The sequence below is a fragment of the Pieris napi genome, chromosome 10, assembly GCF_905475465.1.
Source record: "Pieris napi chromosome 10, ilPieNapi1.2, whole genome shotgun sequence".
NCBI lineage: Eukaryota > Metazoa > Arthropoda > Insecta > Lepidoptera > Pieridae > Pieris > Pieris napi.
In genome coordinates this window covers 11,754,499-11,781,204 of record NC_062243.1, presented here as the reverse complement: position 1 = coordinate 11,781,204, position 26,706 = coordinate 11,754,499, and the positions used below count along the sequence as shown (strand labels likewise).

The 26,706-nt window shown below is 33.8% G+C and overlaps 2 protein-coding genes, 1 long non-coding RNA gene and 1 pseudogene across 3 annotated transcripts in view; 3 read left to right on the top strand and 1 right to left on the bottom strand.

Moving 5' to 3' along the window:
* LOC125052973 (protein PTHB1) overlaps window positions 1-9,695 on the top strand; it is an 11,753-nt gene extending 2,058 nt beyond the window's left edge. The window contains exons 3-11 of the mRNA XM_047654109.1: window positions 860-1,124; window positions 1,405-1,516; window positions 2,667-2,808; window positions 3,624-3,935; window positions 4,991-5,434; window positions 5,994-6,277; window positions 7,531-7,706; window positions 8,460-8,589; window positions 9,159-9,695. Of these exons, the coding sequence (XP_047510065.1) occupies window positions 860-1,124; window positions 1,405-1,516; window positions 2,667-2,808; window positions 3,624-3,935; window positions 4,991-5,434; window positions 5,994-6,277; window positions 7,531-7,706; window positions 8,460-8,589; window positions 9,159-9,377 (2,084 nt within the window). The 3' untranslated portion in view covers window positions 9,378-9,695. The remainder of the gene's footprint in view (window positions 1-859; window positions 1,125-1,404; window positions 1,517-2,666; window positions 2,809-3,623; window positions 3,936-4,990; window positions 5,435-5,993; window positions 6,278-7,530; window positions 7,707-8,459; window positions 8,590-9,158) is intronic.
* Window positions 9,685-26,706, bottom strand: LOC125052977 (obg-like ATPase 1). The gene is made up of 11 exons (XM_047654114.1): window positions 26,572-26,706; window positions 26,150-26,334; window positions 19,304-19,364; window positions 17,776-17,903; window positions 15,259-15,434; window positions 15,071-15,148; window positions 14,637-14,734; window positions 13,629-13,769; window positions 11,900-11,996; window positions 11,111-11,258; window positions 9,685-10,558 (listed from the first exon to the last, which is right to left on the bottom strand). Exons 2-11 carry the CDS (start codon window positions 26,328-26,330, stop codon window positions 10,473-10,475), a joined length of 1,194 nt encoding a protein of 397 aa, XP_047510070.1. The 5' UTR covers window positions 26,331-26,334; window positions 26,572-26,706; the 3' UTR covers window positions 9,685-10,472.
* Window positions 12,355-12,473, top strand: LOC125053440 (annotated as a pseudogene).
* Window positions 15,447-15,896, top strand: LOC125052980. The gene is made up of 2 exons (XR_007117515.1): window positions 15,447-15,593; window positions 15,774-15,896. It is a non-coding gene; the product is annotated as an uncharacterized LOC125052980 (long non-coding RNA).

The window sequence follows — 26,706 nt, the reverse complement described above, 5'->3', positions numbered from 1 at the left end:
CATTGCAGTATTTTTGTTGTATTTTTAATTGTATGTAGTCTTTTGCTGCTGAATAAATTTATTTTACTTTTAAGTTATAGTTTTATTATCCTTTCGATGTTTTACAAAAAAACAATACATCTTCAAAGAATCGGATTCAATGTATCGCATTGTAAACATCGTTGTATATCGAATATCCCTAATAGTTCGAGGTCCGGGTTATAAAATTCCAGACATTTTTTTTTTTTTTTTTGGAGTATATGGCCTGGACCTTTAGGCCAAAATTCCAGATATAATGTCGGGAGGTGGCAGATAAAAAATCGACTATGATTGATTTCAATTATAAAAATAATCGATTATTTTAAATATAAAAATCACGTAAAAAAAAAAATAGATTTTTTTTTCACATCCCTATCCCAAAGACATGGCAATTCTCTGTATAATTCGAGCAATTCGGTAATAACTTCACGTTCATTTGCTTCTTGTGCCATTGTGAAGAACGTCGTCGTCGCGTGCGTCTACCCTCGCCGCCGCAGCACGACTGCCGATTGCCGAACGCGTGGTTTTAAACAAGCGGCTAGACGGTTTCAAACCAACGGTTTTGGTCGCGGTTTGCAACGCAAAGCGTGCTGCCAAGGGCATACCAAGGTTAAACGAAATTTGGCATAAAACAACTATCCACACGGTTTGAAACCAAAGTTTCAAACCGCCGTTTCATACCGTGTAGCGCATACTTTACTTATTAAATAGAAAAAAAAACAGAATTCTATTTTCTAAATGACAATTGGTAGAAGTCGTCTTATGTATGTACCTATGGAATCATTTCGTTTTTATTTTTTATAGGACGTGACCTTTACCCTCAGATTACATGATATTTCAGGTGTTCAAAACTACCTAAGACCCGTATTAAAACACTCATTTACAAGAAAAGCGTCTAGTGTTATTGTTGGGCCCTTTGGCGTAACAAGAAGCAGAGACCTTATTTGTATTCAAGCGTTAGATGGCGCTTTGAGTTTTTTCGACCAAGACACATTTCTCTTTATGTGTTTGTTCGATGATATTATAATACCGACACCTATCAACTATGTGCCTAGTAGTGATGTATTTATTATTTGCAAATCTACGTGGATTATGGAAATATACAGGTAAAACTTACAGAACTGTCTTAATTCCGGTTTAAATTTGGCAATAAAGGAGAAATTTAGTTTAGCATGTGGTCATCGTATAAACCATATTTCTTTATCAATTTTAAATACAAGAAGGAAATGTATTTTAATTCATCGGGAAACGAACTCATATTATACAACATTACAGCTACACTTAAGGAGAAAAAGCGATATATTTCTTTAGGAAAAAAATATGTGTTTGAAAATAGTTTTTATAGCGTTATTTCGATTATTTAATTCGTATATAACTTTATTTTAGTTACCAGCAATTACGCGAGTTGAGTGAACTAAGTGGCCGACAGAATAAGAAAAACATTCCGCAATGGACATATAGTCCTGGCGAAGAAATATCAGCTCTGCAAGTTATACGGGTAATCCTTACATATTTGAAAATTAAATCGTACTTTACAGATGGCTCTGAAATAGTCGACAACAGATAGTGTGGTTCTCGAGGAAAGATTAGGTGTATAATTAAAATTTACTTTTTAAAATTTATAATAGAATAATATAATCCAAAACACATTAATGTAAATCGTTTATTAAAACCTAAATATAAAAATCAAATATACATTATATACAGTATTTACAATTTTAACCTACATAGTAATAATATTATCATAAATAATAAAAAACGACGTGGATGGCAAGCGGCCGGATGGGATGTCGTTAATCCCTTGGAAGATGGGGCGGGCTTTGGTATGGGATGCTACTTGTGTGAACACGTTAGCCCCGTCTCATCTCCCTCGGACAAGCAATAAAGCTGGGGCGGCCGCAGAGCAGGCGGAAAATAATAAACGTCTTTCCTCCAACTTCGATTTAGTTTCCTTTGGAGTAGAGGCTCTTGGGCCGTGGGGTTCAAGTGCACAGGCGCTAATTAAAGATTTAAATTGGCGCCTGGTAGATAGTACCGGTGACCCCAGAGCTGGTGGACGTGGACCTCGCTCAACGAATAAGTATCGCAATACAGCGAGGAAATGCTGTCAGCGTTAAATGTACACTGCCAGAGGGACCAATCTTTTGAAGTTATACTTCTTTTGGCGCGTTAGGGAAAGACTACGAGAGTACATTTTTACGATGCGCGTGCACATCGTCACAAAAAACCGACACCCTGAATATCTGTTCAAACACTGCTAGTTGGCGCTTGCTCTGTTTTATCGACAGTTGCATTGTCTGTCATGGTGTAGTGTTTTTCAGAGTCGGGTTTATTTAAACCAAAATAATGATTTCTATACGAGAAAGCCCGTTCCTATGTGATAAAAACATAGTATTTATTGTAAAATATCATTGTAAGTGACTATTAAAATGGACAAGAAAAATGCAATTCGAAAAGGAAAACGTCCCTGTTGAAGAATAACTATCGCATTTTTTGTTGAGCGAGGAAACCACCAGCTCTGGGGTACTATCTACAATTCGCCAACTTAATTTTTATTTGCAATTCGTATGTACGAGAATGCTTTTCAAAGAAATGAAAAATAATGAAATAATGAAAAGCATTAGTTATACACACGTTTTCCCTTCCAGACAAGCAGTAACTTTTCCAGCATAATCGCTTTGGGAGAGCGATATCTCTATTGTTTCCAGGATAATGGATTGATGAAATTTATGATTCGATTTGATTTTATGCCCGTCTGCTTTTACGCCTACCTTATTGGTTGGTACTACGGTATGTATCTTCAGCTTAGTTTCAAACCAGTTTCTCCATGGCTGCTAAATTTCCTCACTGAGAAGCGCTTATTCTAAGACCTCGTGGGTGATCAGTACTGGAAGAGGCACGGGTTCCTGACCTTCCTTTCAAATTTACGTTGTCAGAAATCGGAGTTTACTACCGCTAGGTCAGAAACAGAAAACACATGCACATCTGATTTTCGTCAGATTGGTAATGTTTTCGGGAATAGATAATTATTGTAAAGGAATTCCGTTTTAGGTGCCTGTGACTGCCTAGTTACATTTATTTACGTACATTAAAAATATTAAAGATATAACAATTTAAATTAAATATAAAGTTATTAAAATTAAAAATAAAGTTATTAAATTAAAAATAATTAAATGACGCATTATATTCATGTAGAGCATTTACAATATTAGGTCTTATTATAATGATATTATATCTAGCGGTGGCGTAACTATACTATCTGGGGCTCGTGGAAAATTCTTTTGATGGGGCCCTATCAGTAAAAATTGTCACGTTGTACTCAGTTTAATTTTAATAAACTTTTCAGCGTACTCAATTACACGTTGTATATGTTCCACTAATGGCCATAGGCCTCCTCTCTTAGGCGAGAGGGAATGGTCTGTAGTCCCCACGCTAGCCCAATGTATACATGCAACATAACATCTCTTGGGCAGGGGCCCTCTTGGGTCGGGGGCCCGTGGCATTTTGCCAGCCCTGCCACCCTATTGTTACACCACTGTCCGCAGTCCACTTCCTAGTTCCTAGATGTAAAAACCAATAAATCGTATTTTAACGTAAATTTTCAGAACCAAATTCAAGATTAATTATAATGGTTGTATCCGACGATGCAAAGCTCTTCATCTATGAAGACACAGCGTTGTTATGGTCGTGTGATTTACTAAATAATACAATGGCGATATCTCGATGTTTTCTCAAAAACTTAGCTGGAGGAATTGTAACACTGTCCACGAATGGAATTATAAGTGTGAGCTATTTGGGAACGGAGCCTGATCTGAATTCGGCTATAGTACCGATGACGGCTGCTGCTGAACCAGAAGATATCCTAGCGGAGATAGGGGCCATTGAGGAAGCTCTTGAGAAAATTATGGGGAACGAAGGTACGTGCTTCCATTGCTATTTATTATTTAGATTTGTATATAACAGACTTTAAATTAAACATAGACTAGACAAATAAGGCACAGAGTGATAGAATTAACTTAGATACAAATAAATTAGATCCAGAATCTGGATGGTACAAAGTATAACTCCCATATGTGTAAACGTATAGTAGGATTTGACAATTTGACACGCGAGACAAAGTTCGCTCTTGTATTTCAAGTCGAAACTCAACATTCACTATCGCTTTTGTATGTCAAAATCTTACCCTAAGTACATTAAGCCTTTATTGTAATTACCTACAACCATATGAAAAACAATACAAAACAAAAAATATATAAAATTAAGGAATTTGGTTTGGTTTGGTTGGAACTTAAGTGAAGGTTTGGAATCCAATTATATTCCTTCTCCAGCTTATGCCATTCATATTTCGACGACATGCACTTCATTTCTATGCACACTCGGTGCAGCTGTAATATTATTACCCGCTCTACGCCCTTGACTTGCGAACTGGTAGTAAATGTAAATGTATGATTAATTTAACTTGACGATTCAAAAGTGTACTTGGTTACCCACTTGAATAAAGATATTTTGAGTTTGAGTTTGAATATCGTCTGAAAAGAGTTTTCGAAAGTGAAACTTCTTTAGGCGCATGAGGGTAAAATTTTTACGGAACATCACGAAGATGTGCAGCGTTTTTGTCGAATAAAAGGGAGAGAGCGATTGAGACCGATTGGGACAGAGAGTGAGAAGGGTGAATTACCTTACAATAATTCACGTGTTTTTATTATCGAAGAAATGAACTAAATTTATTATTTGTATTAATTTTCGACACTTTTAACATTTTAATGACAATTAAATTCATTAAATTTCTAACATATATTCCTTTTTCCCTCCCTCTAAGTCTCGGAAATATAAAGTTTTAGATTTGTATAAATATGAACAAGACTTAAAAATTTGTTTGCCAAAGAAGTTTAACTTTTTTTATCACTTTATACGTCGACCTGTTTAATTAATATCGTGCTATAATAGACATAATTTTATTGTCTTCTTTCAGAATCCCTCCCTACGCCCGAGCTTATCAAAATAAAGATTGAAATGGGAAAACCAGTTGAGAGCTTCATCAACGACGTTTTAACACCCAACTGTTCATTAATAATCATCCTCACATGTGAACCTAAACAAATCCAGAATATACAAATAACCTACTTCTGCAAACAGCCATTTTCATTTAGCGATTCGTGTGTATGCCTAGACGATATTAATGGAACAGAGATTGTCGAAACGCGAATTTCTCTCAATGATTTTTGCGTTTCAAATAATAAAATTAAAATTATTTTTACAATAACAGATTGTTCTGGAAAGATCCATGTGTTGGTTAAAGATGTTTTGGTACCGCTGTCATTGTATACTCGTGTAGTTGATACTGTTGAAAATAATGCATTTATTTTGTATTTACAAATTAATCTTGGCTGTATTAGTTTAGATAATGTATTTGAAGGTAAGTTTTACGTTATATAAATTTCTTAATACAAACTTGGTACGTTAAGATTTTTCTATGAAACGTTGGCATCATCTCTGGCGTCTTGTGTTAATCATGGCTACACGATGTTATTTATGTGCCCAATTAGCACTTGCTTGGTAAAGATAAACAACACAACAGTAGGCTGATCAAACAATTAAGCGTACTTCTCTATTAAATATTGATTAAGAATCGGATGGCCACGTTGTAGCCCCACTGGATTATTATAACATATTCTTTATTGCTATATTTTTGAAATTTTTGTTCTACTTTAAATTGATTAAAGCCAAGTAAAATTCTAGGAAATCTAGGAAATTTTATGTAAATTAAATGATATATTTATACATTTAAATCTGTGTGTGTGTTTGTAATTAAACTCCTTATAACGGTTGAACTGATTTGGTTAAATTTGTATTGAAGATTTCTACTAAGTCTGTCAGGTCGGCTAATATGTATACTGTATAGGTATATAAAAAACTTTAATACTCAACTTTACACAGAAAATACTTTGTTTTAATTTAAAGATATTTTCTTTCAGACACAATTAATCCAAATAGTATTACGTTTTCATACAAAAATAAAACAGTGACAATTAGAACTATGGACGATCAATACGCGGTTGAAGGAAACGATTGTACGGAGATATATCCGATTTTAAATTACTTCCTTGATAAATTACAAGAACATTACAGGAAAATGGGAATAAATAATTTAGAAGTAATGCTTAAAATTGATCCCGAGCTGTACAAACATATGATTCATCGATTTTTAAAATCCATCGAAAAGCATGCCAAGGAACGCATTGTTTTGAAGAAATTTGAGGTTTGGTAGACTTTTTTTAGAATTGCCTTTATTTAGATACTGATCAGTTTTGGTCTAGTGGCTTCAGAGTATGACTCTCATCCCTGAGGTCGTAGGTTCGATCCCCGGCTGTGCACCAATGACTTTCTTTTTGTGTGAGCATTTAACATTCGCTTGAGCGGTGAAGGAAAACATCGTGAGGAAACCGACATGTCTTAGACCCAAAAAGTCGACGGTGTCAGGTACAGGAGGCCGATAACCTTACCTATTAGATGAAACAAACGATCATGAAACATATTCAGAAGTCTGAGGCCCAGACCTAAAGAGGTTGTAGCGCCATTGATTTTTTTATTTAGATAAATCTACACTAATATTATGAAGATTTCATTGCTTGTTTGTATAGGCTCCAAAACTACTGGACCGATTTGAATAATTATCTCTCTATTAGAATCTTGCAACCCTTATGAACTTGGGTGTAGAATATTTTTTTAAAGTAAGGAAACCGCATGAAAACTTCGATAATGTAAAAGTGGCCGTTCAAGTATTACGTACGACGCACCTTATGGGGGGCGTCTTTGATTTTCTTATTTGGTGGTTACGTCAACAGTAATTATTTGCATTTTTACACACATTACCCACACATTGTCTATGCTTGAAAACGAAATGCATTTTCGACGATTCCTACAAAAAATTAATACGTTTATGAACTATTATTTTTGAGAGTTTTGCTTACTTTTGCTGACAACAGGAGGGGGAGGGGGGGGGTATTAGTTGCAATAAATCTGCTTATGTAACAATATAAATATATAGAATATATATTACTTCTCTTTTGAAATTAAACTTTTTTTTTTTTTTTTCCACATGTCTCTCATCCTCGCTACCATTTTCCAATCCTTCTCCGCTATCCCTTTTATTCCATCTTCCCAGGTTTATAGTGGGCTCTCCTTTTTCTTTCCACTGGGCCATTGCAAGTGTCTTTGGAACCATCTGCCATCACAACTAATCTACCTACAGATCAGAATAAATAATAAATATCAAAATAAATACATCTCAGTACCGTATACGGTCGCAAAAATATAACCTATTTCGGAGCGAGTATTTACAACTGCTTGCCTCTAGAGATATGTGAAATATTAGTAGTGGACACGTTTCAAATACGCCTGCAAAGTTTTTTAGTAGATGGATGGCGTGATATATTTTGCTTTTTACTTTTTTTCTATCTCATGTAACTAAGAATAAACTTCTTTAAACCTAATAATGAATGTTATTTTCAGGCCGAACTAAACGTTTTACAATCACAGTTCACTCTCATTCAAAAGAAGCTGTTGGTCCAGTATGGGTCTTTGCCACCGGGTGACTGTGAAGCCCTGGAATTTCTAATGCGAGACACATATTCAATGATTGTTAGAACTGCTGAAGATGTCTTAGCATGTAAAGATAAAGTAATCAGGTAAGTTTTTCTTTATACAAGGCAAAATCTATGTGTTTAATTTTCTCTAAGTCGGACACAGATTTGTGAAACTTCTTTCAGGAAATTTATAATCTGTAAAGGCTTTTATAAACAGTAGTTTAGTGAAGTTTTAAGTTCGGTATTGTATTTTTTTTCTCCTGTTTTGTGTTATTGTGATGTAAATAAATAAAAACTTTAGAGGTGTCAAGGGACACCCGGATGGAACGAAATTCCTTTCGATCAATTTATATGTTAATTGGTATCATAACAGTATGATAGATTTTCTCGACTCCAATCTTACGTCGAAAAAAAAAAGCCAACATCACGAGGTGTTCCCAGGCGGTCACCCATCCAAGTACTGACCTCGCCCGACGTTGCTTAACTTCGGTGATCGGACGAGAACCGGTGTACAATAGCAAATAGCAAAAAAGTGTCGTGACAACTTTTCGTAAGAATTTTTTCCGTCTAGCCCCCTTTCACAACGCGCGATAAGGAACTTCGTTCCAATAATAATTATTAATTTATGATCTGAGAGTACCATGCCTATCTGTTTCGTGATAATTTTTATAATAGGCAAGTAGATGATCAGCCTTCTGTGCGTGACATAGTCGGCCTTTTCATGGATTTCCATCACCGTATGATCGAGTGTTTGTGCACAAAATGTACATTAATGAAGGAACGACCTCAGGACGACTGTAACACTGTTTATTAAAAGTATTTAATAAAACTACATTATTTCTAATTTTATTTTAGTATATCGTGTGAGGTGAGTGCAATTGGACATCTTGTGCTTTGCGTACTCAAACATTCTGGTATTGAAGAAGGAAAAATTCAAATACTCGAAGAAACACTATCATTGGACACATTCTGTGATGATATTCAGGTATAAAATAGACATGCAATAATACGAAATAATAAAAGTAATTTAGAAAATTTAAAACACTGTAACGATTTTGTTAAATAAAAAGTGCGTGCGTACAAAGTACACATGTCAGTGAAACGAATACATCAACCAATAGTGATGTATTTTTCTCGATCTTCCTTACTCGATCTCTTAATCTTTCTCACTATTGCTCTCTCCCACCACTAGCTCCATGGCACTGGGAGTGATGCGACGTTCGCTCTATCTCACTCTCTCTCTCTCGATCTTTCTTACTTGCTTGCTCCATGGCTATTTGCTTCATGCTTTCACACTCTCTCTCAATCGGTTTCAATCGCTCTCTCCCTTTTATTCGACAAAAACGCTGCACATCTTCGTGACGCTAATATTATTATTATTGCGTTTCATCCGTAAAAATGTTACCCTCCTAAAGAAGTTTCTATTAAAAAAAACATGCAATAAATTTTTTAGATCCTCCCCTTTTAAGTAAATGTCTCACGGTCCTTTATAACTTGTTACGAGATATTACATATATATATATTTTATAGAATATAAGAATAATTTATTTTCAGGACTGGGAGGAGTCAGTTACTCAAGCGTCCTCCTACATTCTCAACTCAAAACTCAAGAAGAGCAAAGATAAAGAAAAAATATCTCCCGTAACCGACCAAGATGTTCTGTCACAAGTCAATATTAAAAGATTCCTCAAGCAAACTAAATTTATACTCGAAAATTTGACCGAAAAATCAGAAAATATAACACGTATAGAAGAATTCGTTGAAGTGATTTGAAAATAGAATGTGGTCAAAACCAAAAAGTATAAATATTGAAACACAGCATAGATAATATTTACATTCAAGTTGTATCTGTAGTAAATGGTAATGGGCTATTTGCCATTCAAAATAAAGCGTTATTGAGAGTAATATGTGTAAAAATAACTTTAAAAAGCGTTATTAAAAAAAATAATTTTTTATACCTCAGTCACGTGTGTCACGTGAAAAATTCTCGAAAAATTATCCTAATTTTTCACCATTGTTTTAAAATTTGTTCAAACTTACACTTAAGGGATACCAAGGGATATTAAAATAAAAAAAATAATATAATATAACAGTTTTATTAAATGTACCAAGGTACATACCCAGTATGCTATCTCATTCTAACATTGTTTGTTACAATATGTGAGAATGAAACAACAGGATTAGCAAAATCACACTGAAATTATGATATTTAATAATTTACAAAGGTTTCATTTACACGACACAACAATTTCGATTTAGAAAACTAAAATATACGCATTATACAGGATAAAGTTATCGTCAAGCCGAAATCGGATGAAAGGAAAGGTTCTAGTTAACCCCAGAAAAAAAAAATTCTGTCACGTATTTAGGAGGGCTCGCGAGTGCGTTGCCGCCCTTTTAAGAAGACAATAACAGGCCCTATATGACTACGGCTTGACTTTGATATATAAGACACTCTGTATATTGCTAACATTTTTGACATTGAAAATGGCGTATTAATTTATTTAACACGTTTTTATTATGAATGAGGTTAATTTTTGTGGTTTGTGTTTATACTATGCCATATTCAATTTGGACTTATGGATTTCTCTACAACGCTTTATGACTAAGTGTTTATATTAAAAAATCATACAAAAGAATTAACCAAACTTAAAAAAATCAGTATGTTATACTATTCAACATTTATCAAAATCGGTTCAGTCGTTATTAAGATACATGTATTTAGGTAAATAATATTCACAGGAAAACAGAGTTAATATTTCTTAACTAACGATATACAATTGTGTCAAATCAAGCGACGTGTAGCAAAGAGTAAAGAGCGAGGTTCATGTATAGCATATGCACTAGAAGTAAGAGGACTTTGTCACGTCATTTCTTCTTTGCGTCCTTCAAACCTGCGCCTGCGTTGAACTTAAAGAAAATTATGTCGCCGTCTTCTACTACGTAGTTACGGCCTGAAAAAAAAAAGATAGATTTAGATAATAAATAGAATAGATAATAAAAAGATTTAAAACTTTTTTCACATTTTTCACATAACCTCAAAATTAATGTGAAAAATTAAAAAAAAACAAGTTTTTGGTTTTTTATTTTTATCTATATTTTTTATTTTTTTCAACAAAATTAATTTTTTTCCCACGAAATTTGGTGAAAAGTTACCTTTTTATGTCCTAAATACGCTGTTATTTTTTCACGTTTTATTGAATTAATATCGAAAAAGCACCCTAAATTTCAATCGAAAATTCACCCGTCAAAATATCAGCTTTTTTCAAAATGTTGCTGTGTTTTCTGTTCGTTGAATTTTTTTTTTACTTTTTACTATTTTTAAAGGCTTCTTTCTACCCTGGTGTAATATGAAGAAATGGTTTTGAATTTTTTTGATGACAAATATTAAAAGAATTGGCCAAAATGGTGGGCGCACTTACTTAATGGCTAAAAATAGTTAACCTACCCAAAAAAACTTGCTCTGTTTCAGAGGAATCCAAACACATGAATAAATATTTATTTACCTTGCTGCCGGTACTTGCCGGCCCCTTTGCAGGCGGCTTCGGAGCCTTCCTCCTTGAAGTCCTTGAAGTGCATCACTTCAGCCATTATGAAACCTTTCTCGAAGTCCGTGTGGATGCGACCCGCGGCCTGAGGGGCTTTGGTGCCTTTCTGCGAATATTTTTGCAAAAACTTCGGATTAATACGAAAAAAAAAATTAATTTGTAAAAAAAAAAATCGATATTCAATCATTTGCACGTGTCTGCCTCAGGGGTGAGTGGTCAATAAAATTTAAATAATGAAGAAAATCTATAATCAGATCTCTGCATTATCACAGGATTCACAGGAGGTAGATGTAAAAATGCAAAAAATAAGTTCTACTAAATCATTTGCTTGTAGCTGTAATTGAGCCCATTCAATTTATTAGAACCCCTTGAATACAAAAAAATGGCAGACATTTTACATATTGACATACCATTACAGTACGTTGTCCGCGTATCTTAGGAAAAGCGAGTACTATGGCTATTTAATGCGATAATTCCGTAGTATGACTATTTTTTTTTAATTTTTATTGTCCTGCGATATGCCTGTTTTAGGGCTAAAAATAGATTATTCAGCTTACCGTATGACCATGTATTTAATACAAATCGCTAGAAAAATCTATTGGACACGCCGTTTGAACTCATACCCCCCCCCCCCCCCCCTAGCAACATTAATGGTTGGCAAAAGCCAAAAGAAATTTAACTTTACGATAAGATTACTATTCGAAAACGAAGGAATGTTAAGTTTTCGATATATTAATCACTTGTTACCTGAATAGTCCAAGCCTTAACTTCGTCCGCTCCCGCCGTGAAAAAGTACTCCAATTGCAGGGCTTTGTACCCTTGGACAATAATTTTATCTAACGCACTGAAATGTAAAATTAATTATTTGTATTTGACAGATACAAACAGACATCACATTTATTACTCACGAAACTATAATTACAATAATCAAAAAAGAACTAGAAAAAAAATTAAAAAAAAAAAGAGGAATAAGGTACATCTTAAGTGTGTAATATGTGTGCGTTGTGGTTGTAACTGGCCCTGGCTCAGCATTACGCTGTGGAACAGACGTGTTCTGCTAGACATCACAACAGTTTGTTTGCGCCTCAGAGGCAAAAAAATGTAATATTCATTTCTTTCTTTAATTCTTTTTGGAACGAAGTTCCTTATCGCGCGTTGTGAAAGGGGGCTAGACGGAAAAAATTCTTACGAAAAGTTGTCACGACACTTTTTTTGTCTATTGTAATACACCGGTTCTCGTCCGATCACCGAAGTTAAGCAACGTCGGGCGAGGTCAGTACTTGGATGGGTGACCGCCTGAGAACACCTCGTGATGTTGGCTTTTTTTTTTCGTCGTAAGATTGGTGTCGAGAAAATCTATCACACTGTTATGATACCAATTAACATATAAATTAATCGAAAGGAATTTCGTTCCATCCGGGTGTCCCTTGACACCTCTAAAGTTTTTTTTTTTTTAGTTTTTTTCCTTACTAGGGCTGCCTACATGGGATCGCTTGTTATGTTATTTGTTTTTCTATAAATGCAACGAAGTGTTCATATATTAATGATATGCCAGGTATCAAACATATATGTACAAAGTCATCTAAACACGCGTCCATTTAAATGGAAATTAGTCAAAAGGTAAAGTTTATTTAAGAAAAATAATAAAAGAAAAATATGAAGGTCCATGTTTGGATACAATTGTCGTATTTTTGTGTTTATTAATTGAAAAGAAATAAATTTGGAGAAAACTAAATTAAATATCTGACAGCTCAATGTCAAAGAGTGACATCCAATGAGGTTATATTTTTTTAGTTTATTTTGGGTATGTTCCGATATACACTGCGAGTACTGTATAGTGCTCCCACTGTTCAAAAATTCGTTCCGCTATGGACTGCCAGTATACAGCCGCAGCGTCCTAGGGAAATATATGACGTCACAAATCCCCGCTATACTTCTACTGCGAGCACTGGCGTTTTCGAGGTAAGGTACTCGCAGTGCTTTGATCACGTGATCAATCAAAACCACTTGAATGCCTAACGGCTGATATAACTTACAGTTTAATAACAAACATTTAAAATTCTAACTTACTTTCTTTGTAGTATTAATTAAATTGACAGTTAAAATTAATATAGATTTTTTTAATGCGATAATACTCCAATAATAGTTTTTCTTGTTGAATTGAAAAACTTTGATGCACTCATTTGAAAACTGTGTCGAAAAACGAAGCTGACTAGTATACTGGACTGCGTTCCGTTTTAAATTGTAACCAGTATAGCTGGCTATAGAGAAACGGTTTCACAGTATACTAAATTGACGTTACTCTGTACAGTGGTCGCAGTGTATATCGGAACATACCCTTTATTGTTGGGAATATTGTATGATGATTAATAACATAATATAATTATTGCAGCCCGGGAAAAGACATTAAATATTGTTTTCGCAAAACGAAACGCAATTTCTTATAAGCATTAAATTTAAAATTTAGAAAAAATACCTAGTAACATTCTGTTCTTTCAAGAAGGCCTGTCTCTCTTCTGGGTCCATGTCCAGTAGTTTGCTCTCGAAGACTCCAGAGAAGGGGATCAAAGGTGCACCTGGGTCGTTCTTATCGATCCATTCCTTTAGTTTTGGTAGCCTGAAAAACAAATATATGAAATTTTCTTACAATGTTTCTTTCAAGGTACGGACAGATGTTATACAAAAATAGAAAAGTTGTAGTTCGGAAAAATAGTAGAAATTCGTAAAAATAAAGAAAAAAAAACCTTAAAAAGTTTGTGAAACAAAAATGGAGTAGTTTGAAAAATAAAATTGTAGTAGATCGTAAAAAAAATATAAAAAACGTTAAAAAAATAAATATTACACAAAAAAGAATTCATAACCGGGGTTTGAACTCTCGACAGTTTCCAAGTTTACACAGAAAAGATTTTTAATTCTTTCGTCTTTCTGTCAAACAGCGATGAGACAGATGATTAGCAATGCAATACAGATTTATTTTTTTCAGGTTATTTTAACACATTATAAATAGGAATGATATTTTGATTCCTTCAAGCTCCAAAACTACAGTGCCGATTTAAAAAATTATTTCACCATAACCCTACGTTTTCCTTTTTAGGTCTGGGCCTCAGATTTCTGTATCTGTTTCATGATCATTAGTCAATCTAATAGGCAAGTAAGTGATCAGCCTCCTGTGCCTGACACACGCTGTCCTCTTTTGGGTTTAAGGCACCGTTCGAGCGAATGTTAAATGCGACAGAAAGTCCATTGGTGCACAGCCGGGGACCGAAACTACGACCTCAGCGATGAAAGACGCTAAAGCCACTAGCCCAACACTGCTCAAAGAACATAGGCTATAGAATATTTCAATAGTACGGTGTGGAAACTATTGACAATAGAGCAAAGTGATGTACTACAGTTTTATAGAAGACATCGATATCTACAAGTCCATACGTTTAACAAAACATTATTCAAATTGAAAGCCTATTTATCAAAGAAACCAAATTACCATTTATTTTTCTTCCTAATATAGTCCTTTTCCGATAAATTCACAAGATAAAGCGCTGGCTTCGAAGTGAGGAACAGGTATTTATTTAAAATTTCAATCTGTAATTAAAAAAATAGCTTAGGTATAAAGGCAAAATGGCGGAGTCAATCATTTATTTTATTTTTATTTATTTACACTTCGTTACATTTATAGAAAAACAAATAACATAATACATAAAAATTATAAGGGATGCTTATCGCTAAAAAGCAATCTCATCCAGAAACAAAGTGCAAGAAGTGCATAACCACAACTTTCTGAGAAATAAGTGGACATACATACACTTACGAAATTCAGCACACATGCTTGGAACCCAAATTGATTAGGTATAGGTCAAAGTGATAACTCTTAATCAATATCTTAATTAATATTGTGTCTGTTAATTATCATTCACTTACATCAAATGAGCTCCAGTCTCCGAAACGAATATGCTTCTTCTCATCAACTAAAATGCTCTTAATCTTCATCAGGGAGTCCTGGAAACCAATATAAATAATTTTTATATGCAAATATGTATTGGTTAATACTGGCTAAGTATATATCATTCTGAATTTAGAAAAAAAACAGCAGTTTTTTAATCACTTACATACTCCGGCTTGAGTTTCTTATCATTACCACGGACGACCACCCGATCCAACTTCTCAATATTCTGCAACAGCTGCTCTTCATCCTTCAACCGCAACTCTTCACCAATCGTCTCCAAATCCCTGACGGGGTTCACATCACCGTCCACGTGGATCACGTCTTCATCATCGAAGGCACCTGAAACGCATTTAACCCTAGAAAGATAACGTGCGCCTCAGAGGCGCCCGCGAAATATATATTTCGCTGCCATTTTGTTACCGACGCGCATACAAGTTTGTGTTTCCTCGCCAATTCAGTCCTTGGTCATCACTTCCGAGAGACGGCTGCATCTGTTCGGTAAGTACCACAGGTTTGCTGTTAGAGCGATGCGTTGCGCTCGGGAGGCGCATGTTTATCTTTTGTGTAACTTTCGCCACTTTCATAGTGATTTTGTTTTTATAATTTTTTCCAATGTACGGTAAGTTTAAAGGTAGGTTTTTTTATTGGTGAATACTTATTGTAATTAATTGTTTTTAGGAGCGTTTTCGCATCATGGCGAGCAGAAGAGTGTTGGTAAAAAAGAGAAATTGTTTATTTATTGAATGAAGAAGATGAAGGCGCAGATGTCGGCAGTGACAGTGAGATCGAGGACCATGTAAGTGAAGACAATGTGCAAAGTGATACTGGTGATGAGTACGTAGTTGAAGCTATGATTTATGAAAATTCGAATGATCCTTCATCGCAGAATGTCACTGAAAATACTGGACATGACCAACGCCGCCTAATGATGTGATTAGGGGCAAGAATAGGCATGTTTGGGCTACTGCTAAAGGACAAAATAACAGAAGAACGTCTGCGATCAATATACTTCATTCCAATAGAGGGCCTAGTCGCATGTCTCGAAATATTTTTGAACCACTTCCATGCTTTGAGTTACTTATAACTGACGAGATTATTCAAGACAAAATATTGAGAATATCCTCCCACAGACTAACCGAGAGATGTCTGAAGAAGCTGATGAGGAACCTCCAGCTAAAATTCGACGGTACTGTAGCTTATATACAAAAAAAAGAAGAGAATGTCCAAGATGAGTTGCACAAAATGTAAAAAGACAGTGTGCGGAGAACATAAAAAAGATGTTTTCAACAATTGTCTTTAGCCGTTGATTTTTCCAGTATTTTTTAAAAATTGAGACTGATTATATAATAACTAATTATTTAATAAGAAAAAACACTATAAAAATTACCTATTTTTAAAAATTTCTACCTAAGTACAGAAGACTTAAAAATTTTGTTAAGGGTTTATAAATACCTACAAATTTTCATATTTTGAATAAAAATTTATGATAATACTTATGTATTTTATTTACTTATTAATAATTCAACAATTTACAGTAGTGAATGAAATAAAAATAATTGACATTCATAAAAAAAATCTGGTATTAAAACAGTGCGCCTCTCAGGCGCATGTTTATCTTTTCAGTACAAAAAAATAACGTTATCTTTCTAGGGTTAACAATTAAGTCCAAAAACTATATTTATTTATTTCGTAATCCTACAACTAACATAAATTATATATAATAAAAAACTATTATACTAAAGATATAGCCAGAGGTGGAATACATAATATATCGCTTCAAGTCAAAATCATTTATTTATACATACATATATGTACACTTATGAACTGGCAATAAACTCTCCGCCACTCTTTTTATTCGCCAAATTTTTTGTTATATACAACGTTTGTAAGGAGCTGCAACCATTACACCATTTAACCTCAAGTAATTAATAGTTAATTAATAATAATAAAATAAATTAAAAACAAAGATTTGTCCTCTATCAAGCGATCACGAGGATGTCTTTATTCTACGGAAATTATTTCGTGCAAAAGGTTAGTAATACTAGTTTATCTAATTTTACTTTCCTGAAATAGATTGCGACAGTTTAAAAACAAAGAGTGGTAATAATGTTTCACCATATTTCCGCGAAAATAGTGGTAATACAATTAGTGCGTTCTTGATATTAGTAAAAAAAATGTGCGGTTACTGTGTCGTCCGTATTTAAACGGTGAAACAATCTTAAAACGCTTTTACTCTACAGTATAATTAGATAAATTACTGTAATACATTACTCTTACACTAAACACAGAACAACAATGTTTAGCTTTCGAATTAGCATTCATTTGTATATGTAATGTTCTTAGTATCCTAGTAATAATAGTATTACCTTGTTTTTTTTTTCTAAAAAAATAATTACGTAATTTTTCGTCATAATTTAATATTCAGTGAGTAGTGATCTATGAATGTCTATGGTTTTAATTGGGGTGAAATTTTTTAAACAAAAACAAACGGGCATGAGACTCATTTGAAGTTAAGTGATACCGACGCCCATGGACACTCAATGCCAGAGGGCGAGTGTGTTTCCGGCCTTATAAGAATTGATATGCTCTTTTCTTGACCTTAAGTTGAGATGGTTCGAAAATACTTCAGTTTGAAGTTGTTTCACATAGTAGTAAGAATAAGTTTGTATTAAATACTCACGACATAAGTTGAAGATTGCATCGCAGGCCTTGATATGTGACAGGAAGGCATTTCCCAGTCCTTGACCTTCGGCCGCCCCTCGCACCAACCCCGCGATGTCCACCACGTTCAAAAACGCAGGCACTTTACTGGAAATTACTATCACATATTAAAACAATTGAAGAATGGAGCGCTCCATAGCCCTTTGACATACTACAATTTTTTTTATTAACGCTTTGTAAAAATCCATGGAGCGCTCCATTCTTCAATTGAAGCTTAAAGACAAAATAAAAAACAAGGTGATACGAAGTCGTACAAAAATAAAAGATGTTGTAACTTATAAAAAAAGGCTAAAGTGGAAATGGGCTGGAAGGGCCCAGTGGGAAGAAGAAAGAGAGGATGCCCACCGAAAACTTGGGAAGATGATATAAAAGGGATAGCGGGAAAAAACTGGAAAATTGTCGCATCAGATAGGGATAAGTGGAAGAATCTGGAGGAGGCCTTCACTCCATCGGAGGTCGAGTACAAGTGTAAAACTTAAAAGACATGGACTTACTGTAGTTATAATGTACTCGAATAAAGGCTATTTTTATTTTTTTTATTTTATTTATTAAAACAATATATACATTGACTAAAAATCTTAAAAAAAACACCATTGTGCAACAATAGTTTAATTATAAAATGCAAGTGTAATATAGAAATTACTGTCAACTAGCTTTAACACGTCAAAAGGAAGAGACTGTCTGCCCGCGACACAGGGAATACTAGTATGGGTACTTTCTTATTGCCTAAATATCCTTTTTATAACAATAAAAAGAATAACTAACCTTAAAATATAATAACTAAAATATATTATAAAAAGGAGTCCCTTTAGGTTCCGAGGATACTGGCAGCGTTCCCCCTTTGAATAGTGTATAATAAAGTTTCATCTTCTCTATTCTTCTCTCACGCAATACGTTTAAACTTCATGAACAAATATACATAATTGTTGTAGACCGAGGTTATAGGTATGTGTAAGAACACATATTTTTTTTATTGGTTCACGTACGTGTAAAAGACAATATAAGAAGTAGAGAAATAAGAAAGAAAACAATATTTTTTGACCCACGATAGTGGGTACCACAGAAAAAACTTTAGTGGAAATGGGCGGCCACACCGCTCGCAAGAGATGATGGATGGTGGAAAGGCCCACCAAAGAAAAGTGGAGTCGTCTTCTTGCACGGTGAGCTGATGAGCGTAAAGAAGTTGGCGAGGAAGTGCTTAAGATAGAGAAAGAGATGGAGCCGGTTGGAGAAGGGCTTTACTCTTAAGAGATAGTTCTGTATAGTGTGTATCTTTTGTAAATAATTCTTATTATTTACAAAAGATACACACATTACTTTTTAAACATGTACCACGTAATAATTGTTATCTAGTAGTGGGGATTAGCGATAGATGAATTTTGTCACAACCTATTTGTCATTAATAAAGTTTTTATTTATTAAAAAAAATTGTTTCAAGGAATAAATAAGGCTTAATTACTATTATATCTGAAGGCAAAGAAATATACCTGGCAGGTTTATGGTACTGGCAAAGATAATCGTATCGTTCATCCGGGACCGGTACACGACGTGCTGGAAGAAATGATCTGGTTAGACATTTGTATGGAATAACATAATGTAGAAAATACAATTACCTTGTAAATATGAACGCAGCAATTTTAGGAATAAAACTAATTATTAAAAACACAATTTATTAATAATTATTTCCAAGTTTCATTAGTCTCCGTACTCGATTGTTTTCCCGTACCAGAGTCGGTTCCCATAATACTTTTGATTCTGCCGTAACACTTTACATAGTCAGCAAAAGGATTATCCATAGATCGTAACTTCAAGCCTACATCAATGGGAAGCTTACATCTAGCTTCATACACCTTTAAAGCTTTCTTATATAACTTCAATTGTGACGAATCAATACAATTATGAGTTTTAAAATAAAGTGCTATATAAATAACCCCGGAGATGGAAACGTTTAGTCCAAGATATTTCGGACGTAGTACATTGACGGCGCAACAAGCCGCTGTTATCATATTCCCCACGGCTTGTTCTAGATACCCAAGATTGGGCAAGGTCTTTAGAGATATCTCGGGAAATCCTGACGTTTCTTTAAAAACTTCAATGTCGAAATATAAGTAGGGTTTACGCATAAATGAGTCCAGGCACTTGGAACTACAAAATAAGTAATAGCGACCATTGTAGACTGCCGCAAAGTTATTGTTGCCTTTTATTATATTCTGTGATGGAAGATTTTCAGCATATGTCACTATACATACTCCATTTTCATAGACAAGTGATGGGTAAATGGATTTTACGATAGCTGGGATTTCAGGTATTTCTATTTTCATTTGCAAAGACAGAATGTTTGGTAATTTATCTAAATCCTTAATGTGATTCCGACAAATCCAGTAATAAACATCTCTATACTGAACAACTCCAGATTTATCCACAGGGTGATCGTTGTTTATATATATTTTCTTCATGAAGCACATTGGGCAAAAGTTTTTAAAATCAGACATTTTTGATACAAATATTTCATTCGTGATACCCATAACACCGGCACTGACAACTTTTAAATCGTAATTGGATAAGTAGTGATGAACTTTCTTTGATATATCTTCAATAATATTCAGTGAAGTGTGAAAACACTGCCACGATGTACCATTTGCAGGTAATTCGTAAATATTTTGAATGTCACCGTTAATCCATTTTCGTACGGAAGAGCTATTTCTTTCCCATTCACGAAATCGATACTCGACAAATGCTTTCGAAAACGTCGGCTTTTCCTTTATAATATCAAAATGTATTTCCCTGTGGGTATTTTCTAAAGCTTTTGACAGACTTGTTTTAAGATCGAAAACAATTGAAGGATAAAGACCGTGTCTCACTAATTCAGAAGCTTCAAAAGCTGTTTCTGGAAAACCATCAAACACTAATCCGTACGATATAGATCTATGGTCAATAGCTGTGGTTTGAATGGACTTTATAATTTCTTCTGTGTCTATGGTATCTCCTCCCTCAAGTGATGTTTTTATCTTAGAATTAAGTTGGGTCCAATTCATATTCTCCATAATATGTCGAATCGAAGTACCTCTACTGACGCAAAGTAATCCAAATCGATTCGCAAGTTTCGCAGCCAACGTAGATTTTCCAGATTTAGGTGGCCCAATAATGCTTATCCGTAAGGGATATTCTACATACGCCTCGATACGCCTACTTTTAATGTATTTTAAGGGGTTAGACCTGAATTTTTTAACATTATCTTCAGATGAAATAAAATATATGTAGGCACGATGAATAACAGGAAATATGTTACCCTTACGTTTACGAATATAGTATGGGTTGTGTAGTGTTAACGGATTATCGTATAAGAAAACTGGACACATTCTATTAAACTTGCTTAAAAAGAAAAAACCCTCATAAATCAACATTTCAGCTATATCGCCATTTATAATAAATGTTTGTTCTAAAAACGATTCATTTCTGTTTAACAAAGGAGATAATTTGTCCAAGGCATTTCTAAATACTTTTTCTATAGACTTTAAGCCGTTCACAGCAATAACCTTCACTCTTTGTTCTGTTAGAGTATCCATTGCAGATTGGATATTTTCTTCAAACACTTCAAAGATGGCTTCGATTCTTGTATTTATTCTCTCTGAAACATCGTCCGGCTTCTCCCATTCACTTTGATCGACCGGAGCTGGGTACTCCTGTATAACCTCGTTATAAATGTTAAATAAATTTACATCAACGTTTGAGGATCCTAAAGGATTGGCATCAAAAATTGTGCTTTGCACAGACAAATTTTGTACAAGTTCGTTTTCATTGGGAATTACTAATTCAATCATTTCATCCACAATCAATTTGATAACTATATTTTTTGTAATAAAATCGAACCACTCTTGTTTTTCACGTTCGAACTTTGCCTGAGCTTGCAGCTTTGCCTCTTTGTATTGATTTCGCCACATTTTAAACATGATTGGTGAAATTCTTTCTATCGCTTTTTCTGTACTTGCCTCTAATCCTATTACTGCGTTTGGAATGCAAAAAGATGATACCATATCCTCTACATCATTTGGCAATTTTGGAAACCCATCAATTATAATACCCGTTGACTTGTAAGGTTCCTCAAACCACAATATTTTTAAGATTTGTTGCAACAGTAAAGATGGCAATGGGACGCCCTGTTCAAAATAATTAAAGATTGTTCTTCTTATTTCAGCTTCGTTAAAAAGCAAGTCCGACATAAGGTTGGCGTTCTCCTCATCCATTTGAAACTCGATAGCATTTTCTTCTTCTACAGCTTTTTCTACAAAACTGTTTTCATATTGCCAACCAACCTTTTTAAAATGTTTTGGAATCACATAGTTATTGATAAACTCGTCAAAGTTTACATATAATAAGCCAGATTCTTTAGCTAGGCGTCTTGATAAAGTAGACTTTCCACTGCCTATATTACCTATCGTGCAAATTCTCAAACAAGGCGTTTTTTTAAAGGGTTTTACTAAGGATTGGAAACGTATGCTATCTTTTTGAAATTTTTCTATGCAATCTTCTTTGCAAAACATTATAGTTTTATTATTAAATTTGGCACTTAATTCGGGTTTACCTTCCCAAAGCACATTATAATCAAAGAAAGCTATTGGACAAAATATATTGGTATCTGACAAATTGCGGTCGTCATTGTATGTTAAAACGTCCTGGTTTATTTCATTATCATAGTCATGGTCCTGACCATCTCTATCTTCATCAACAATGGAAACAGTACAGTACGCTCTTCGCAGTCGTAACAAGACTTCGTCTAAGACATCTATATCAGTCTTACCTTCAAGTTCTACTTCTCCATACCATTTCGAATAATTGTCTAGTTTGGCTTTTACTGATTCCCAACCTTCTCGAAATTTCTCTATTCCTTCAGTGAGTAACATTTGTAAATCAGGATTGACATTGCCTTCTAGAGATAAGTCATCAGCCGATATCAAACCTAATATATTATCTATGATTTCATTCACAGTTGTTTTCATATTTAAATATGTAGAATTTAAAGGAAGACCTCTGAGAAGCTTTGTTTTGACTAATGAGTCGTTGCTATTAAGAAATCGCTCTTGGTAATTTTTAATGCTTTTTTCTATTCCCTTATAATGCTGTAAAAGATCGTCATCAATTTCTCGGTTTTCAGTTAATACAATGGTATAGTCAGGTAGCATGTCAGCTTCAGATAAATATTCCCAATATTCTACTTCAGATGGAAAACCATCGATTATAAATTTACCATAACATGGTTCGAAATTTTGCGAAAAGTCATTTTCAATAGCTTTAAGGTGATTCATAATTTCTGTCATTATTTCTTCACAAGTTGGCTCAATTTCCTTTTGTAAATCATTTGTTTTTATATATTCAGCTATTCCCTTAGTAACATCTTCATCACCAAGAACTGGTATCTTTGGTTTTTCTGTTACAATTAACAAATCAGCTGGAGCATATTTCTGCAGGTTCTCCCCCTGTACGGCTTCCTGACATAGTTCCATATCACTCAAAAATGGAATAAACGGTAATTTCACTTTCAAATTGTTTAATTTTTTCAATAGAGGTCCACCAACAACTTCACCTCCCTGCTTTTTAGTCAAAACTTCTTGCAACACTTGTATGTATCTATTTAAAATATTGTGATTTGTATTAAACCACATATTCAAGTCTGATATTCTCTGAATCTCACTACTCTCCCATTTCATAAATCTAGCATCTTCAATAGAAGCTATAATTTCTGATAAAATGTTCTTTGAGTAATAATTGTACTTCTTCTCTGTTTCTTTATTTAAAATATCTGAATAATTAATGACTGTTGCATCAAACAACCACGACAAGCAATTTGACACAAGAGTTTTTCCAGAACATTTTGAACCTAGAACAATAATTCTGCAGGTGGGCTCTAGGTACTTCAGTTTTAGAAAAGGACGAGGATTTCTGCAAAATGATATCATATCATTCAGTGAAGACAATAAATACACATGTTTAAAAAATGATACTGCAAATCTAGGATTTCCTTGCACTGATCTTCTTTTCATTAACTCCACGGGACATCTATTGTACCATGGTGAAGAATATCTGTTAAAATTAACATTCTGAGTTCTAACAACATTCAATTCCTCTACTGTTTTCCAAAATTCATCCATATCTTCTGGTGGCTCCTCTAAGTACAGTGGCTCAGGAAGTAAAACAGGTTTTATAGGTAGTAGAGTTATCCTCTCCATGATGTTATGCATCATCTGATGAATTGAAACACGGCCATCCAATTTAATAAGGCATTTTGGATCATAGCTTTTTATTTTAGTGTCCAAAAATTCAAAAAGATGATCTTTAAAATTACATATTTGTTTCTCGACATTATAAGAAAAGTTACTTGGATGCTTACAGTTATATTTAGGATTAAATGTATGACTATCAAACGGTTGATTGTAGTCTCGCAAATAATATTTTGATGGCCATTTTATCTCACTATCAGGATTAACTGTAAATGGGCACAAAGTATTGGCACCGGTCAAATAGTTAAAATACTTATGACTTCTTTTTGTTATTAAATCACTGTTAGGACATGTTATATGAATTAAAATATCTGGCTTAAAATTAAATACTTCCTCAATCTGATGAATGATTATGGCTCTCATAATTTCAAAATAAGGTTTCTTATAAGAAATTATATTAGAACATGTATCTAAGATGTGTTTTGGCAATTCAACCCGCGGTACTTCTTCCTCTTCCGGTTCTTGTTCATGTTCCTCTTCTATTTCCTCCTCCTCATTTTCTTCACCTACTCCAACTCCACTAGTAACCGACGATGTAGCTGATTCCTTCTTGGCTTTTGACTTTTTTTTCTTCAAATTACATATAATGTCAAAGAGCATTCCCTCAACCACATCAATAGATTCTTCACCATGGAGACTGTTAAAATAGGTTTGCAAATTTCTTTCATATGATATTAATGGTATTCCTGATATAACAAAGCCTCTATGTTTAACTGCTGCTGATTCCAATTTTCTTTTCATTATAGGCAGTATATTATCAATTAGACAAACTTTATTAAGTTTCATATTATAGTCTAAGCAGCGTCCAGTAGGACTTTTTTGGTCAATTTCATCGTTTAATACATTTTTTGGACAAATGTGAACACAGTTCATCTTTTTTGAGAGGGATTCCCCCAAAGTGTATGAATTTGTACCAGGTTTTCCTAAGATTAAGTAGCAGGTTGGTTTTGTTTTTAAGTATGCTTCTTGCGCATCTGCATCTGTCCAAGCATTGAAAAACTCCAAATTATCTGGAATAGGTATATCGGTGTTCTCTAACCCAAGAACTGAAGCACCTAATGGTGGTGGGTGACATTTACAAACACTTTCATGTTTCTTTATTAACTTATATTTTCCTCTAAAGCAAACACCGTTGCAAATTTCTATTTCATTTATATAGTTTTCATCATTAATTTCTACATTTGAAAAATATTTTTCAAATTGATTCATTTTGCCTTTTTAAATTGATGCATTGCTTAATGACATGTAATTATTTGACAGTATTACATTTTTATTTTTAAAAAAGGTTTATGCTTTAAACTCAAATGAAATGTGTTGTATGTATTGTTTTATAGGTAATTCTTGTTTGAAATAAGAAAAGGTATTTTTCTCATTAAATATAACTTATATGATGTGACTATCAGTAGCCAAGATAAAATCAATTCAGCTTGAACAGTTTGCAATTAGAAATGTGTCATACATGAAATGCTAAAAAAATCTATATAAATGGCATATAAAACTTTAAAGCATGTAGGTTGCTTTGCATTTGGGATCGTTATTTCATAAACGGTATTAGTATGCTTGAAAGGGTTCAAAGAAAAGCCACGAAAATGATCAGGTCACTCTGGAAGAAATCTTATAATGAGCGTCCAAAAGCACTTGACCTTACTGATTCTCTAAAGAACTTTCTCGCAAACCGAGTAGTGGCTGACTGGAATTGGCTTCCGGAAAGTGTAATCAGTGCACCATCTTTGAACTCTTTTAAAAATAGATTGGATAGTTTCACCAAATCTCAAAATACGCGCACATCAGCATATTAAGCTGCTAGTGTGTTTATATACATAATAATAATAATAACCCTTTTGGTGTTAAGGTGACATGGAATTTGATTTTATAGATTCCTATCTAGATTTGGGTCTAAATAGCCTTAGTTTAATACAATATAATTTAGAAATTGTTTAAAAATATAAGTTTTAAAGTTCTCATTAATACAAATAGTTCTAAACAATAAACAAAATAAAATTTCATGTCACAATAATATGTGAATTATAAAATGAGATGAACAAATTGGATACTTATTTTCATTAGGATCTATGGTGCAGAAAGGGAAATTTTCTGCAGCTGCTTGACTCTTGGTGAGAACATTAAAGAATGTTGACTTTCCCACATTTGGTACACCAACTATTCCCACTTTTAAATTTGTTCCGACACGGCCAATAAGTGGTTTCTTTTCAGGTTCTTCTACTTTTTTAGGTGGCATTATACTGAAATTATCAAAATGCCAATAAGAATACTTATATTGTTTAGTTATTGTGTAAATATAAAACCTTTTTGCATTTTAATGACCTAAATCCAATATTAATGATTTTTTTAATGATAATTAGGTAATAGATAAATATTATGTATAATTATAAGTATAACCTAATTAAGGTTGAATACATTTAAAAGTGAATTAAGTTTGCGCGGTATAACATTAAAAAAAGTTATTTGTCCATACATACATTCTATAAGGCTCCTCAATTTAAATGAATTAATACTATTTATTTAATATATATTTCTAGCTTTATCATAAGATATAGGTACCACATGCCATGCAAAATTGAACACAACACCGGTATGTGTAATGTCAAACAAAT